We start from the raw sequence: 16,956 nt of genomic DNA, 5'->3' as shown, positions 1-16,956 counted from the left end.
GCAGTGCGCCTGTCAACTAAACGAGAGAGTGAATAAAGACACAAAAATGGCGTCCCCCAGAGAAGACGGTGAATTGTTGGAAAGCTCCTCTAGTTCTGATGAAGAAAATTCTGAGGAAGAAGATTCATCTTCTGGAAAACCAGGTCAGAGTGCTGTAAAGTTCAAGAATGACGGAAGTTTCCTGGAAATGTTCAAAAAGATGCAAGAGAGCAATCAACAGTCTCCACAAGTACCTGCACCTGAGAAGAAAGACGTCACACAGTTGCAAATGAAAAATCCTGACAATCCGTCTTCCCATGCCGATTCATCTCACACAGAAAAGGAAGCCGTACCACCACAGCCTGCTCAGAAGAAACCTGGTCTCATGTCCTTAGTAAGTTCATCTCCTCCAGATTCCAGCAAACCAATTCAGGTGTTGAATCGTTCAAACAGACGTTTCTCTTCCAGTGATCCCAAGGATGATATCCTAGCCCGACAATCGCGGCGGTTTCAGATTCAAAGTTATTGCTGATCGAGACTAACGGGAGAGTCATTTCTATATCCGTACAGGTTGGAAAACGACGAGGCGGCAAATCCCTTCCCGTTGGAGTTGTAAAGAAGCAGAAACGACCAGAAGAAGAAGAAGAAAGTTGTGTAAGTGCATTTTCTTTTGTTTACTTACTTAACTAAGTTATTACAACAATTTCATTTTGTGTCGTAGGGGAAAACGGATGCCTGGTCTCAGTACATGAGTGAAGTGAAAAAGTACAAGGAACGACTTGGGGATGAAGGTATACTTACTTAGTCTTCGTTTTGTTGGTTGTTGTGGTTTAATCTTTCTTAATTTTGACAGAGGAGAAAAACAGGCCCCTGGTTAAGTGATTTTCAGACGATTCCTTTCCGATTGTATTGCTTTGCTTCCTTGTGTGCGTCAAGAATAATAAAAACCGTGGATGCTTTTCAAATAACGATTTAACATGTGTTCATCTTTATTTTATTATAAATGTTACTACCCACATTTTACAAAACGAACCCTGACGATCAAGACGGTGACTTTGTTATTCAAGCTAAATTTGCGTTTTAAGGTCGATTTCCATATCAAGTTTTGAAAGACGAAAAGTCTACAGGGAATTTAGGAAAAATAGTCAATTATAATTTCGAATGGTTTTCCAAATCAGTTCATCGGTGACGGAAGAGTGACTCCAAGGTTAAGTGCCACTTTAAGCTGGGCCAAAGCTGCATCCTTTAACGAAAAGAGGTGAGATACCTCTGCTTCAGTCTTTGATAAGGGGATTGCTTGATCAAAGAGCTCGATAGCTCGTCTGAGATTGCCGCGCTGGACTTCGATAGTACCAAGAGTCTCGTAAGCAAATTCACACTTGTTATCCATCCGAATGGCTTCTTCGATTAGTTTAGTTGCCAATTCAACATTACCTGCCGACTGCAGCTGGAGCAGACCTGTTATTCAGGAATAGGTTTAACCAGGGTCCGTATAGCTTCTAAAATTAACACGCAATTCCTACCTCTATGAACATATGCGGTGGCGTTCTCTGGGTCAACGTCAAGCGCTTTCATAAAGTACTCGTCTGCCTTTTGAAATTCTTGCTGATCGCTCAATACCTGAGAGGATGCAATCAACAGTTAAACCACGAATCACAGGAACTTTAGAAAAAAAAAAAAACAGACTTGGGCGTAAAGAAGGTAGCACTCTGGGCAAGAAGGAAACCGACGAATAGCGTCTTCGAAAGCGGTCAACGCTGCAGCGACTTTTTGGGCATTGCTCATCGACACAGCAGCCCTATAGTCCGTGTATAATTTCTGAACGAGGGCGATGGGAAAATCGCCATTCAAAGACACAGCTTTGGCAAAGTCGCTAATGGCTTCATTTGCTTGATCTAGCAACATGTAAACCTAAGAATTGATTAGATATTCGAACGAAACCTTTCCCTTAAACGGAATATAATTGTGGTACCTGTCCTCTGTGATGAAAGACATCGGCATTTTCGGGACCTAGTTCTGCAGCCATCAATAAATCGTGCAAGCTTTCTTCTGGTGAGCCAAGTTGCATTCGAAGGGTTGCGCGTTTCACAAGAGCGTTCACCCTAACCTACAAAAGAAGAATAGTGAGATGCTTATCTCTCTTTCGTCTATTTTATCAATTCACCTGTGGGTCTGCGTCAGGGTCATTGAAGACTTCTGACAAGTCCTCCAAGGCCTTCTCATGTTCACCCAGCAAAGAAAGGAAGGTTCCTCTTAAAAGCCTTGCAAGCCTTTTGATTGCGATATCACTCTGGTGATAGAAGATAAATATGTCACTTCAATTACAATTGGTTTGCTACTTTCCTTACCGATTCGGTGTCGAGCTCATTAGTACACAGTTCAATGATGTTATCGAATTCTTTATCTTTTAATTTGTCCAAGGCTTTGGCAAAAGCACCCTTTGCTTCATCTGTTTCTTGTTGCTGGGGAAAATAAGATTATTGACAAGCACGATAAAAACTCAGATTATTTGTTTACCGTCTCCCGTTTTAATAGATTAAAAACGGGGTCTTCGGCAAAAGAACACATAAAAGTGTTGACAAAATGTTTAGACGGAATGACTGACTGTCGGTTCATCATGGCTTCTTTTGCGTGCTCCTTTCCTGCGGGAAGCAACCAATATTTTTTTAGCCAATTCTAAAGGAATACAATAAGAAAAAGGTACCTAATTCTTTGAGCACCCTGTCAGCCATCAGTAGGGACGATTGATTTTGAAAGGCCTCCAAAATGCAAACAGCTGTGATATCTTCTAGACATGGCTCCAACTGCTTGGTAATTTCATAGGCCTTAGCCCTTCTGTGCAAAGCTTTGACATATTTGCCGTTGTACTTGAGTGCTTCAGTGCAATCCCTGATAACAGCTTCATAATTTTTCTATACAAAGAAAAAATGAGTTTATGCCATTCAAGTTTGATATTTGAAGTTACCAATTGTTCAAAGGCAGCTGCCCGATTCTGATGGAAGGTAGAAACATCCTGAATTTTATCCTTTGGACAAACATCTATGGCCTGCTGATAACATTTAATTGCATCTGAATATTTGCCCTCTTTGAAATACTTGTTGCCTTTGTTCTTATAGGTTTGAGCTTGTTTGAAAGGGTCTTCTTCTTCCTCCACAACAGGAGCTACACTCTCCTTTTCATTAATCTTTCCAATGCCATTAACTTTTTTTGCATCTTTCTGTGTTTCTATTGGCACCGACACACTGGCAGCAGCATCTGCCACATTTTTCTTGATTTGCTTATCTTCCTTTTCAGCAGACTGAGTTTTGTTTGTTCTCGATCGATAATACCATATTCCTAGTCCTGAAAACAAAAACCACATTTGTACATTGTTTAGTACCAAGTAATCGACGTCTGGAAAACCTTTAACTCACCTAGTGCTACTGGAGCCCCAATTGCTAGGGCTATTTGCCATTTAGGCAAGGAAAGTCCAGACGAGGAAACTGCACGTGTGGATGCAGCCATGTTGTGTAAAATGTGTTTGTGATTTTTTTTCCTGGTTTATCACAGTCACGGAGATGTACAGACGACGTGCACGTCGGGATTTTTTTCTTTTTGTAAGACCGGCTTTTTGGGTCTTTCCAATGAACTAAGTATTTTTTTCGAACACCAGATGGCGTTTGAGCGTGAATTTTTATTGCGCAACAACTGGGTCTAACCGCTTTTCCTTCATCTGTCTTAACATTTTTCAGGAAATTTACGTTAAGTTACAAGTGGGAATATTAGCTGCCAGGAATTAATTGAACATTTTTATGTTGGTGAACGCCCGGCGCTGTCAACAATTTATGGGAAAAGCGTTCATTAGAATTTTTCACGGACCTTGATTTGAGAACAATCAGATAATTCCTGGTATTAATTACAAATGTTAATGCTAGACAACCTAAATTTCTCTCCGCCAACACAGATAATTCGCTACAGCGCAGAATTTGTACGAAGAAATCCAAGCCTATTCCGTAAAAGCGAGCTGTGAACACTGACGTTAATTATTAAAGCCATTTTTTCAATAGCTAGTGTAACAAACTTGGCTTAATATTTTTTTACGATAAGTGCCTTTCAAATAGTGAACTGTTCCTTCTCTCACGGTGGGTGCAACACGTTGCATTCCCCCCGAAAAACGTCAAACGCAATAATTTCCATACGTAAAACGAATTCGACCAAATGGCATGTAATTATATCTCCTTTTTCAATCTCGTTTTTCAGCCGGTTTCGAACAGTCACTTCGTCACGTTTGATGTGGGTTTTAATCAATTGCTTCGCAAAGGAAATTAGTCAAAGTGAAGCAGAGATTGTGACGCCAATAGCTGCTATCGAACCCACCATCGTAGTAAAGGTAAATGCAATAGTCGGGTCTATTGTTGTTAGGGGCTCCCGGATACCAATTGGCGTAGTCGAATGGTTGGAAAGGTTAGGTTGAAGCCCATTCCCATTGGGGGATGTAGTATTTCCTTGACGTCCAATACGTTGACCCATAAACGGGTAGCTCTAAGTTTACAATTTAATACGAAAAATGTTATCATCTGATAACTAGTGAAATGGAAGATGGTTGTTGGTATTGTTCACCTGATGCGAGGTGGTGATGAATCAATCGATCTTCCTCTTGGGTTTCAATACTTAGTAGCGTAAAATTTTCAGCTCGACAAAATCGATCCGCCCTATTCCAATCAACGCCCTTCAAAATAATACATAATTTCTTAGTAATAATAATATTTCAACACCAATTTAACGGTTCCCTACCAAAATGCGGGTAGAAAAACCATTACATTTCAATGTCCAGCAAGGCACGTCGGGATCTCGTTGGAGGAAATCTTCTTGGCACTTTATTTTTTGAAATATTATGACACTTGTTGGATTATATGATGATGGATCACGTGATGCAGGAAAGGACACAGAAATTGTGACTGTAGACTTTCAAGTCAACGTTTTTAGTGCATCTGTGCCTACATTTACTTTCGTTGCCACCATACGGTCCGTTATTTCAATTTCATTCCGCAACCGGAAAGGTCCACCCTAGCAATCGGTAAATGTGGAAATCGCAAAAAAAGATAATTATAGAAGTTTTGGTCATCCTATCACATTATCAATAGCGGAAACTATTGACACATGCTGCGCGTCTAACGGTATACGTACTGCATTTAGCACTGATGAAATCATATCGATATTAAGGCTTGTCCTATCACGTATTTGTCATTGTTCAAAGTCTGTTGACCAATATTTTCGTTTCGTGTTGTCTTCTTTGGCTAAGTAATAAAAACCATGGGGAAATAATGCAATTTCGGTAATAAACGCACCTTATTTTCTAAAACTGAAGATGACCATGTTAATAACGACGACAGTGTGTTGTTGCAAATAAAAAGCTAGGGGGCCCCTTAGAAAAGTTTTACTATATCGCAGGTCACGATTAAACCCATCGTAATTAACTTAAATGAAACAAAAACTAGTCATTTGAGCGCATATTACATGTCCAGTCGATCAATTACTTGTAACATCCTCTAGAACCGTTTTCCTCAATCAACTATCAAAGTAAAAGTGTAGAAAATTCAAAATTAACCAATCAATGAACTTACCATTGTTTGATTAAAAGGCCGTTGATTCGTGGTCATCCATCAATGACGATAGATTGGGCACACAATGGGTTTGATACTGGACGTCAGCGAAAAGACGGACGAAACTACACCAAGGAAATTGTTTCCTGGTGACATTTTCAAGAAGCACCCATTTCTGAGTAAAGTCTTCCATTCGAACGACGATACCTAGGAAAACAAACAAACAAAAAAAAAGATTGAAAGGAAAAGGATTTCACGCCATTACAGTTACTGCATTTAAATTCGGCGCACATATTTAGTTAACACTGGAAAGTTTATCTTACTGAATATAATTTTAAAAGAGGAGCACAAAAAACAAGTCAGTTTGTTGCGAAAGCTGGTAAATATCAACGCATCCGCAATTCGGTATTACGATGAGCTAAATCGCTTCATTTCATAACCGTTTCAAAAAGCAAACGTCATAATTTACTGATAAGCAGAATAACCTGCACCTGTTTTGCAAAGCCATTGAAGACAATCGGCGGTAATTGAAAGGAGAAATAATCTAAATACGAAGCCATTTATAGACGAATCCGCTCAACGAGGACGAACAAAAGGGAGACGCCCTTATCAGGCCAGATTAATTTCCTAGCCTTGACAGGCCCATCTAGTTATCAGCATTTAAAACAGACGGCTGAGTCTTGTTTTCTGCGCAACTCGTAACGGAACAGACTACTTCACATGCCATTCTTCCCTATTTATACACCCATAGACATTTAACTGGATAAACCATCCAAGAAAGAAAAAACAGTGCTGCGACATTCACGTGACGGCGGGCATACCCAGTTTTCGTCTATCAAATGGAATGTTGCTACCCTCGCGACTTGATCTCCTATCTACGTGGGTAATATTGTCAAGACAACAAAAGTGGCTATTCTCCCCGTCCCCGTGGCCATCACGGCTATTACACAAGAAACGGAACGTTAGTCTACGATGATTGCGAGATAAGTAGCAGACGGTAATGCAGAATCGCTTCGTTAAAGTGCGTTAAGAATTCAAACATGATCGTTGCACGAGTTCAATCGGTTGACATTTCAAGTAGTGAAAAATAGCGCGAGACTCTTAATGACGCGGTCCCTGCCACACTCCACCAAGAGCCAGGTTAGTTCAGACTGCAGAGAAAAAGTGTTGGCCACTACACCGAGATGGAAATCGACTGCGGAAACAAAGTGTTGGGAAGGGGAGGTTATGCCACCGTCTTTGAAGGAGTATGGGGAGTGAATCGTCGACCAGTGGCCGTAAAAAGAGTTTTCCTTCACGCCGAAGGAACTCGACAAGAAGAGGAGGCATTACGAAAACTTGACCATCCGAATGTCATCAAATTGTTCCACGCTGAAAGTGGCATAGTCCTCAGGTAAAGAAGATTTGACCTTGTTAATGTGAAAGAAAAAAAATATCGTATTCAAGTTCACATTTAGATTTTTTGCTCTGGAGCTGTGCCAAGCCTCGTTGGAAAAACTATTTTTGAAAGAAGGGGATCCTAAAAAATACTGCGGACCAATGCCTCCCCCACTACAAGTGCTACACCAACTGGCCACGGGACTCGAATATATCCACAGAATGGAATTTATCCATCGTGACTTGAAACCGGAAAATGTTCTCATCTGGGTTGAGCCTAGAACGCAAAAAGTGTTGATGAAGTGGTCTGGTTTTGGGCTATGCGAACATGTTGACGCAACGGGAAGTTATACCATAACCGAAATTAAAGGAACCCTCAATTATTTGGCACCTGAAATTTTAAAAATGAAAATGCTAAGAGACACAATGAAGAGGAATACTTTAGAACTTCAAAAGGGAACTGTTAAAAGCGACGTCTTTGGTGAAGGCCTCGTCTTTGGTTATTTTCTTTCAAACGGAAAACATCCTTTCGGTCGTGATCACGCTGAAATTCAGTCAAACATCATCAGCCAAAACCCCATCAATCTCGAACGTAAATCCCCCCCTGAATTGCTGACCTAAACTAACGTTTTTCTTTTCAAAATTAGAAATAGAATCGCAATCCACACGAGAGCTACTTTTGAAGATGTTGACTGATGAGCCGGAAAACAGAATTTCATCGCCAGATGTGGTTAAAGCCCTTGAACAATTGCAAAACTAACGAAATACAATTTTGCTACGAGGTGGATAAGAACAAATTACATATGTGAATACATTTACCGGAATGAGAATGATTGCCATTGGTTTCCAATAATCAGCTTTTAGCAAACACTGAAGAGGCAGAAGACTTCATTCAAAAATAACTAACCTTTAAGAATTACGAAGTGAAGCATTCGTCATCCATGTTCTTATTTGTACAGTGTTTCGGCAACGTTTTGGGTTCCTTCTGTATAGACAACAGTATACTGAACTGCACTGTGCATCTACTTCACTTTCTTTGCGGTTGTTGCCAGTTTTCTCTGCCCTAAATAACGCAAAGATTAGGTCAAGTGCACATTCATTCACGGACATTACTGAAGTGAATACCGTGCATCCCACCCAGTAGTCCACGAAGGTTTTCACGGTCCATAGGAGGCGGTATCAACAGAAAGTACAAACATTTCAGATAGGAAAACCATATGGATTTATACCTTTTTCTTTCAATCCGCCGAACCTGGAAAAGCGGCTCACGGCTACTTAAGTTCGTTCAACAAACTTACTATTAATTTGAGTTCCTAAATGACTGAAATCCATAATTTTTACTGGTCACCCTTTAAAAGACGACAAAACACCTGTGCAACCGACAGCTTATTAGGTTTGATTTGGAGAATTATTGATTTCGCAGCTTCTGCCAGACAACAATGGAACCCGCAGGGCTCCATTAACGCGAGTCTTAATCCCATGGTTAAGAAAGGAGATTAAAATTAAGTATATATTAAGATCAAGGCATATCTTTAATGAACCGATTACCTGTTCGTATGAGCTTGTCTTACAGAACTACTTTGCAACATCATTTGCAAAAAGCCACAATTTTCAACGCCATTCGTACATGCCTCTCTGGCATAAAGTAGTCTGGCTTGCCACTAGAAGAAAGGTTCCCGAAAACGAACAACCAGTATCAAATCAGTTCAAAGTGTTCCAGAAAGAAACGGTCATCCTAGTAATAAGAGAGAAAAAAAAAATAATAACGTTAAAATAACAAAGGAATGTTACGCTACCTTTCCGATTTTTGCCCAAATAAAGTTAACCGCTAGTTAGAAACCGGTTCGTTTTTGGTGGAACAAGTCCTTTTTAGCCAGATAACCGACCAAGTGAAAAACGTAGATTCCAAGCTAATATCGACAACCATAATGCTTAAGGATCTAAACCTTTTGTCCACATTATCAGTGGTCGACACAAACGAGAGCAGGTTTCTATTGGGCTCGGATGAATGTCTTCTTTATCGATCCAATACTATTTTTTCTGGCAGAACTAGTAGGTATAACTCGACCGTCAAATTCCATCGTATTTTTCCACAACTCGGAGAAATTTGTTTCTTCGTAAAGGAGCGTAAGTTGTGCTACATTTGGAATAAATTTGCACATTTTAATAATAATAAGCACAATTATATAGCAACAAACATTAAAAAAAAAAAAACATAAAATTGCCCATACCTAGGTTTTGGAGAAGTTCCAGTTGTGTGACATCTGGTCCACATCGTCCTTTGAGCAGAAAAAATAAAAACCATGTTTCACCAAAGGGATTAACTAAAACTAGAAGTATTATGAGATATAAAAGGAGGTTACACAACATCAAACCTGAAGGTAGATTCGTTTTCCCAGAATATTTGATGATAGCATTTCTCCAGTTTATGGAAATCTAAATCAACATAAAAGCACACAAGAGGTGAAAGTGTCTTCAGATCAATAAAAGGAAACAAATTGTAAAAACTCAACCACATGTGCGTAAATACAGATCAACTACAACTATAATTTCTTCAAAAAGGGATAAACTTAAGAACTTCAGCCAAAAAACATGAGCTTATGCAGCTCTACAAACAGAACACCATTAACTACATTAGACAAATGTAACAATAAAAGAACAGACAATTAGATTACCAATAACATCCTGGAATCTCGGCAAAACCTACTAGTTCGGCGACCATTTCACATTTGAATCTAATATTCTAATTAACCGCGGATACCCGGATACGTCTAGACATGTCTTTCACATGAGGTGAGACGTTGCCTACTACTTGCTAAAAAATTCGATCGTGAAAACTGAAAAACTTAATTTTTATTAGTAATTCAATTTCAATGCTCTCACTTTATTCTTTAGCTTTAAATGAAATGAAATATTATTAGTGCTAAATGAAATGTTTATATATTCGATTGCTTAAAAGTTGAAACAAACTTTAGGAAATGGCAACGCCACAAAATTAGAATAAATGTTATCCAATCATTTAAATTTCCAATGGAAAACAAAGGATACACAAAACTTTTCCGTTTTAAAAGTTTGAACAGAACGAAAAGCAATGAAGCTATTCCAGAATTTATATTTCACTTTATTTTGCCTACGGCATGTAATCTCTTGAAACTAAGAAATTTGAACCGCGAAAATGGGGAATGGATAAACCTACTTGAAGGGAAATCAGGGGTTTTATATGACATCCCCTTTATCCTTCATTTTTACTGTACATCATTATTTCCTTTGGTTATTGAGTCATCCGTTCACGCCATTCCCTCAGTCTTAGATTGTTTGTCTCCTTCGTCAGTCGCATTTTTCGCGCTCGACCGTCTGGGCTACACCACGTGGGGAAAAAATGGCTAGCAGCACATCGGTCAGCGATTTAGTGAAATTATTTGGCCCAAGGTCTCTTTCATTTTTGGGTAGTATTTTATGGCAAACTTAAATTGTTTTTTGTGGTTTCGTGGTATACAGAGCAAAAACCACTAGAAATTCTGCCCCACCAAACGATGAATCAAAAACCGAAGGGTGGAAACTCCGATTCGAAAAAGAGCGTGACGACGCTCTCCGTGCAGAAGTAGAACTCAATCGAAGAAGATCCTCGGGCAAATTTGTCAATCAAGTCGAACAAGTAAGTGTAATCACGAAAATTTTGTGCCAAGGCTAATCTAATAGTGTGTTTTGTTGATATGATAGGTCAACCAGCAAGATCCTATGGATGAATCAACCACTGACCTAAATTTAACTGCTGTAGATACTCCGCTATCGCATCCTACTCCGCTTACCACTTCCCTTCCAGCTGATTGGGAGTCTGAACGGGAACGACTGTACCAACAACTGAGAAATAAGGTTTGTTGGTTGTTTGTTTAAATATTGTGCTTGAATAAATAATCTTTACGAATTCCTAGGATGAAGAAATCAACGAACTACGCCAATTAGTGGAGAAACTCAAGAAGCAAACGACAGAGCAAGAAAAAACTCTTGGTTCAGTTTGGGAGCTTGCTTTGAACCAATCCACTCCCCCCTAATAACTGTGAAACCTTTCAAAATTTTAAAAATTCTATTCCCCAGTTATATTTTTGAAAATCGCAATAAATTTCTCTATTGGTTTCAATAATAATGCCAAATCCTTCACCATTCCTTTCCCCGAGAAAGAGCTTCAGTCCCTGTTTATCCGTGCAGACGACTTTAGTCGTTGCCTTAGGCAATTCGGGGTGACACCGTGTTGTTGATGACTTTGTCAACAAAAAGAGAAATTGTTCTTTTTGTACTGATTTAGAAACATGGGAAACTCGGGTCTAAAGCAGCATCTGGAAAATTCTAGTAAGACTGGCGTATTTCAACTTAAAGATGCCAATCTTTCAGAGGTAATTAAGCTATCCCATACCTTTCTTGCGTACGAAAACTGATAATCTTTAATGCGCAGTTACCCCCGGAACTCCTTCAAATTGCTCAAACACTAAGAACTCTAGATCTGTCGGGAAACAAAATCGAACAATTATCTCCCAGGATCAGCTCATTTAACATGCTAAAACACCTGACCCTCAACAAAAATAGGCTTGGTAGGTGCTTAGTTATATAGTGCTTCTGTTTTTGTTTCGTGGTCTGGCACTAGCTTCATTTTTTTACAGGTTCACTCCCACCCGAACTAGGCCAGCTCAGTAAAATTGAAACTCTCATATTGAGTTCCAACAGACTAACCAGCATTCCATCCACTCTGTCAAAATTAAGAAACTTGAAGCTAGTCAATTTGAGGCAATTATAAATGAAATATTAATTTGAAAATATTTAACATCAGCTTAAGGTACAACTTGCAGTGACAATCGCCTGACAACATTTCCTCTAGAGTTCTGCGATATGAAACACTTGGATGTGCTTGACCTATCAATGAACAAAATGACCGAAGTTCCAGCAGGTGTGGGAAAATTGCAAGTTGTTGAACTAAACCTTAACCAGAACCAAGTAAAAAGAAACTATTGGGTTTTTAAAATGTTGTCATTACTGACAAAATTGTTTATGTAGATCCAGTCACTGTCTGATGAACTAGCCCAGTGTCCAAGACTAAAGACTTTACGTCTAGAAGAAAACTGCCTACCAATCATTTCCCCCACAATTCTTAAAGATTCATCAATTTCCCTGTTGGCTGTTGACGGCAACTTGTTTGACAGTAAAGACTTCATGAAAGCCGACGGCTACACACAGTACATGGAGCGGTATACGGCGACAAAGAAAAAGATGTACTGAAATTGCATTTCCTACCGTAATATCGAGTTTAGCGAATGTTCCATCTACCAACAAATAATATTCTTTGACTTGATCGTGTTTGATTTGATGTTAAATCTTGTCTGTTTATCCATTTTACACGTGATGAAATCTCACTAATTCTTTGTTCCAAACAATCGATTTTGCACACTGGTCGCACAAAATGTATAATTTGTCAACGTTTATTACAAAATCACGTGATGATGGCTTAGGAAAGGATGAAACGATGCTGCCGGACGGGGGAGATCTTCACCTGTAACATATCGGAATGGGAGAGAACGTGAGAAGAGAAAACAAACAATGAGAAAAGAGTGTCAAAAGACGAAAATAATTCAACTTCGATGTGCCATACATGACGGGAAAAGAGACTCTTAAAAATTACAATTTCGCCAGCAAAACAAACCATTTAATCCCCATCACAACAACAAAGACAACGAAAAAATATGTCAACAATAGGGCGGGACAAAAGAACGATTCGCAAAGGAAAAACTTTCACAACACCAAAACCTCCATCAGATCTTTTTTTGTAGAAAAAAAAAAGGGGCAAATGGACGAGCAAGTTAATCGTTATTTTACATAATCAACAGAGCAGCCATGATTGTACAAAAGAGTATTCAATTTAGAGAAGAAAACAAAATCAGATAAACACTCGTACGTCAGCGGCTCGTCCGGAACGGGATCGCCGCTGTGTTCGAGGAGAACCAGTACCAGTAGACGTTGCTGCAACAGCTCCCACTGCTCCATCTTCGACTGCCCTGTGTAAACTGGCAGACGGTCGTTCTGCCTGTTGTTCGGCCCACTCATCATCAGACCGAAAAGTGGACATTCTGATAGGGTTGGAGGCTGCGGGGAGAGAAGGATTAACCCCCGAACGGACAAAAGACCATTCCACGCTGCTCAAACGGGATACGCTTGCTCCATCGCCTAAATCCAATTGAAGTTCCCTATGAAGTGAAAAAGTTTGGAAGATGAGAATGTTCTTTTCTCGTGTGGTTGTATGTATCAAGGTATATGGAATTAAAAATAAAACCTGTAGGGCTCAATTGGTTGAAGAGAAGGGACGAATTGCGGCAGTGGATTGATGGATAAGGCAGCAATATCTGGAATAAATTCTGACAGCTGCGATTGATGCAGTTGATGACCGTCGTCGTCCATTGCCAAGTCTAAGACCGGCTCAGACTTTTGAAAAGGTTTAGGACGAGAAGTCATCCTTTTCGGTGGGACTGGGACACGTACAGCTATGGAACTTGATTTCCTCGGCTCCCAAATCAGAGCCGACGTTGCCTGAATCTGTTGTTGGATTTGATGTTGCTGAGATTCATCTGCTTCCTCGGCGAATTGATAAGCTGCCGATTCCAGCTCTTCGGCGATCGAATCAGGTAAATTGAATTCGCGTACGACTCGCAACCGGATTTGTCGGTTAATGTCGCGACGTGAAGCCAATTGAAGTGAATACGCTCGCTGAGCCAAAGGTGATAGCCGGAGTTTCCTCTCCCGACGAATCATGGCTTGAAGCGTTTCCGAATCTGGAACTATAGGGATTTCGCAAAAACAATCGATGATGATAAGGGAGATTTTTAAATTATTCGTTAAAGTTAAGTACCTGGAACAGCTCCTGTAACAACGTCCAAGTCATTGGTGGCATTGGATGAGGAAGTAGCCATTTGACCGAATGCTTCCATTCCAGCAGGTGCATCGTCAATCATGTACAAAGTGTCGGGAATGTGCGATGACATGCGAACCATTCTATGTCGAACGAGTTCCATCTCTTGGACGAGTTGATCGGCCAACAAGCTTTTGGTTTCTTCAAAGTAAGGCATAAAGAGGCGTGGTTTAACGTAGAGGCCGGTGTGGTGTTTGGCGGTGTGGTGCTGGTGATGATGATGACCACGGATCCAGGCAGACAGGGCTCCTCGACCACCACCAGGTCCACCATTGCTTGCAGACAACTTGTGACTATTGTCACCACCAATCATGTGGCTAGGGGGCGTTGATACCAATCCCCGCCTAATGGCCTGAGCGAGACTTTCGTGGCTGGGCGGTAGAACGTGGTCAACTCGAACATGGGGCAGCAATTCGGAGAGAATGTCCCTGAGTTCGACGTCGTTCAGATCCCTCCTTCTAACACCCTTTCTCGCAACCGAGTGAGCAGTTTGGCTGACAATGTTGGGTTCACGATCTTCCATACGCCTTACCAGTTGATGTTCTCCCCAACGAAGAACGGCTTGCAATACTTCCAGCTCGCTGGCCTGTAGAAAATCGCTCTGGAGAGCTTCGACCAAATGATTTTTGTCCAATTCCAGCAAGACCGGTGCCTGGGCGATAGCACTAAATTCTTCGCGGAGCAATTGCAGCGCCTGTCTACGGACCCATGGAGAACCATGGGGTAATTCAGACCATCTAAGCACTTGAGGTAGGTTATCTAACGACAAATTGTCAACAATCACGTCTTCGCAACCTTGGGAAAGAATGTCCAACTCTAAAAAGCGGCCAATCTATTAAAAATAAATGTTCTAATTAATGAAAAATAACACGGTTGGCCACACACAATGCAATGGCGTACCTGATACAGTTCGGTTGCTTCTTCGAAAAGAGTTGGAGGTATCGGACGAGAAACAGGCAATCCCGTCGCGGCCGCTGGAAGGCCAGCGGCAGCTCCATTGGTCGAACTTGGTGCTTCTTCTGTTGTGCTACTAGATTCACTAGGTCCGCTTCGTATGATACAACTCATGTCAACCGTATCCAAGTATAGAGCTTGCATGAGCACCTGAGCGTAGCGTCGCGGTATAACTGATTCATCGAGAATGATCCGCGTTGGAGTTACGGCTTAAAAAAAGAAACATATTTTAGCTGTTGTCCATATAACAAGTCAACAATTTTAAAAGATTGAAATTACCATTTTCTGTTGTTCTGCAGCGACGCTGTATGAGACTCCGAAAAAAAGGCGAACGAGAACTGAGAATGGCACGATGGCATCGCATCTCCATTCGTGGATAAAATCCATAATCTGAAGATGACGAACCAATGTTGCCTGTGCTGTTACTGAGCGACGAGTTGGAGCAATGAGGTTTCCCCGTGGCAAGGGCGAAATCTTGGCCAGAAGCGAATACTAGGACGGCATCGGCTAAATCACCGGTGTCCATGAGATAACGAAGGTCGTGCTCCAACTGGTTCGGAGTACCGAATTCCTGGCCCAAGCGGATCAGCACATCCATGTCCGTTTGAGATGTTGTGTCACCACCGTCGAGTAGGCAGAAATCGCCCGTGTAGAGATAGCGAAGCAACGCCGCAAACGTCGGGACGTCAATACCGCGCGATTGAAGCAACGAGTCCACATGAACTTGGGCACCGTGAACCGTTCGGGTGTTGTTGCCACTTCCTGCGCTGGTCAGCAGCTCGCGGAAGTACGAACAGCGTGAGCTGAGAATTGCTCGGTGAACGGGGAAACAGGCCCCTTGAAAAATGAGCGTCACATCACTGGCGTATTTGTAGTCAAACAGATCCGATAAATCTTGTTTGTGTGTTGAGGCCGGTGGACGGGCCAAATCGGCTTGGACGGACAAATCCTTCAGTGCCGCCGTCGCTTCGTACTCTTCCACCAATGTGTTGAGTTCCAATGGGCTCCAATCGGCCACAAATTCCCTTATAACTTTTCCATGATCATAAGACTTTGATGTCCTACGTCGACGAATCAGTTTACGACGTAACGTGGCAAAGCCTGTCATCTTTTTCTTTTTTTCTCTACATTGAATGAGACAATGAAAGTTTTTAGCGTTTTTAGTTGGAGGCATGCAAGCCAGATTCTTGAACCACGTAGCATCACAATTAATTGTTATTGCAAACTTTAACAGGCTTTAACTTTCATTTGTTCAACAAAAACATTTAAGCAGTCACAAAAAGAAGGAAATGAACCTAAATACACACCTGACAGATACTCCTACTAGCTGATCACCAGAATGCATTGCAGAGAATGTTTTGGAAGAATCTGAATTTCTTGTAGTTCGGTGGCAAGGTGTATTGCTAGTGGAAGTAACACACTTTCCTTCATGAAAACCTGATGCACTGGCTCCCATTTTTGATATTAAAATAATCTGTTTTTTTTTCTCTCACTGGAATCCGACTATTTCAATAATTCCCGACTATTCTCTTCTTATAAATGGATGGTCAGGTGTATAGCTTGTAAAGTGGATGAATACCACATTGATCGATTAACGTACATAAACAAAAGATTAAGACAAATGCTTTTTGTCTTCAACGACCAACTCAGCGAGAGTTTTGATCCTCCGACATTCTCACTTGTTGTAATTCAATTTGACTCTGTGACAACTTGGAAGCAACATCACCACCATCTTGTTTTACCACTAAACAGGCTCGCTGGCTGTCTCGGCAGAAGGTAAAGTCAATTCTACACAACCCAGTACGCAATCCTTTAAGATGGGAAACGGAGTGCGGAAGTCAAAGCTAATACATCAGAAAACCGAAAGGAAGTAAAATGTTTTGACACAGGACGGCATGAACACTGTTATACTGTGCAGAGCGTTTTAGTTTTGGATTAATGGCAGATAAAAAAAGTAAAAAAAAATATGAATACATTTGCTTAATAATCAATTTTTATCAATTCCCGTGAATTACTTTCCTGCTGTTCGTTTCCCTCGTATTAGACCCCGTCGCGATGACCCGAGCCCAAGTGCCAAGTCCAGACGGCGCCTCCGTTAATGACAGGAGAGCAGAC

The 16,956-nt window shown here is 40.9% G+C and overlaps 6 protein-coding genes and 1 long non-coding RNA gene across 11 annotated transcripts; 4 read left to right on the top strand and 3 right to left on the bottom strand.

Annotated features, from left to right (window-relative positions):
* The first annotated feature begins 10 nt into the window (after positions 1–10).
* Positions 11–947, top strand: LOC116924706 (telomerase RNA component interacting RNase). The gene is made up of 4 exons (XM_032931241.2): positions 11–373; positions 550–633; positions 701–770; positions 833–947. Exons 1-4 carry the CDS (start codon positions 47–49, stop codon positions 859–861), a joined length of 510 nt encoding a protein of 169 aa, XP_032787132.1. The 5' UTR covers positions 11–46; the 3' UTR covers positions 862–947.
* Positions 948–957: 10 nt separating this feature from the next.
* On the bottom strand, positions 958–3,603 carry LOC116924692 (mitochondrial import receptor subunit TOM70). Its single transcript, XM_032931224.2, has 10 exons — positions 3,393–3,603; positions 2,945–3,321; positions 2,684–2,891; positions 2,497–2,621; positions 2,328–2,441; positions 2,144–2,269; positions 1,952–2,086; positions 1,666–1,890; positions 1,503–1,599; positions 958–1,437 (listed from the first exon to the last, which is right to left on the bottom strand). The coding sequence occupies exons 1-10, from the start codon at positions 3,481–3,483 to the stop codon at positions 1,154–1,156; spliced, it is 1,782 nt and encodes a 593-aa protein (XP_032787115.2). The 5' UTR covers positions 3,484–3,603; the 3' UTR covers positions 958–1,153.
* A 1,184-nt stretch (positions 3,604–4,787) lies between these two features.
* Positions 4,788–10,129, bottom strand: LOC116934101. 5 transcript variants are annotated; one of them, XR_006647854.1, is made up of 11 exons: positions 9,614–10,129; positions 9,314–9,374; positions 9,170–9,217; positions 8,735–9,075; positions 8,487–8,673; positions 8,287–8,408; positions 8,064–8,209; positions 7,846–8,001; positions 5,583–5,768; positions 5,146–5,255; positions 4,788–5,025 (listed from the first exon to the last, which is right to left on the bottom strand). It is a non-coding gene; the product is annotated as an uncharacterized LOC116934101 (long non-coding RNA). The 5 variants fall into 5 exon arrangements; XR_006647853.1 differs by lacking the exon at positions 5,146–5,255 and having other exon boundaries at positions 8,735–8,803; positions 8,885–9,075; XR_006647852.1 differs by lacking the exon at positions 5,146–5,255 and having other exon boundaries at positions 8,064–8,212.
* LOC116924698 (serine/threonine-protein kinase/endoribonuclease IRE1) lies at positions 6,508–7,768 on the top strand. Its single transcript, XM_032931232.2, has 3 exons — positions 6,508–6,954; positions 7,019–7,530; positions 7,586–7,768. Exons 1-3 carry the CDS (start codon positions 6,746–6,748, stop codon positions 7,696–7,698), a joined length of 834 nt encoding a protein of 277 aa, XP_032787123.2. The 5' UTR covers positions 6,508–6,745; the 3' UTR covers positions 7,699–7,768.
* A 79-nt stretch (positions 10,130–10,208) lies between the features above and the next one.
* LOC116924684 (kinesin heavy chain) lies at positions 10,209–11,082 on the top strand. Its single transcript, XM_032931214.2, has 4 exons — positions 10,209–10,367; positions 10,437–10,593; positions 10,659–10,811; positions 10,871–11,082. The coding sequence occupies exons 1-4, from the start codon at positions 10,318–10,320 to the stop codon at positions 10,988–10,990; spliced, it is 480 nt and encodes a 159-aa protein (XP_032787105.1). The 5' UTR covers positions 10,209–10,317; the 3' UTR covers positions 10,991–11,082.
* Positions 11,083–11,113: 31 nt separating this feature from the next.
* Positions 11,114–12,340, top strand: LOC116924682 (leucine-rich repeat-containing protein 57). The gene is made up of 5 exons (XM_032931212.2): positions 11,114–11,329; positions 11,389–11,524; positions 11,594–11,717; positions 11,780–11,924; positions 11,985–12,340. Exons 1-5 carry the CDS (start codon positions 11,246–11,248, stop codon positions 12,204–12,206), a joined length of 711 nt encoding a protein of 236 aa, XP_032787103.1. The 5' UTR covers positions 11,114–11,245; the 3' UTR covers positions 12,207–12,340.
* Positions 12,341–12,390: 50 nt separating this feature from the next.
* LOC116924679 (BTB/POZ domain-containing protein 7) lies at positions 12,391–16,781 on the bottom strand. The gene is made up of 6 exons (XM_032931208.2): positions 16,149–16,781; positions 15,121–15,965; positions 14,788–15,050; positions 13,828–14,719; positions 13,255–13,756; positions 12,391–13,168 (listed from the first exon to the last, which is right to left on the bottom strand). The coding sequence occupies exons 1-6, from the start codon at positions 16,295–16,297 to the stop codon at positions 12,862–12,864; spliced, it is 2,958 nt and encodes a 985-aa protein (XP_032787099.2). The 5' UTR covers positions 16,298–16,781; the 3' UTR covers positions 12,391–12,861.
* Between the last annotated feature and the right edge of the window lie 175 nt (positions 16,782–16,956).

This window comes from Daphnia magna, linkage group LG6 (genome assembly GCF_020631705.1).
Source record: "Daphnia magna isolate NIES linkage group LG6, ASM2063170v1.1, whole genome shotgun sequence".
NCBI classification, from domain to species: domain Eukaryota; kingdom Metazoa; phylum Arthropoda; class Branchiopoda; order Diplostraca; family Daphniidae; genus Daphnia; species Daphnia magna.
Note: the sequence above shows the minus strand (reverse complement) of the source record. Positions and strands in the feature narration are given on the sequence as shown.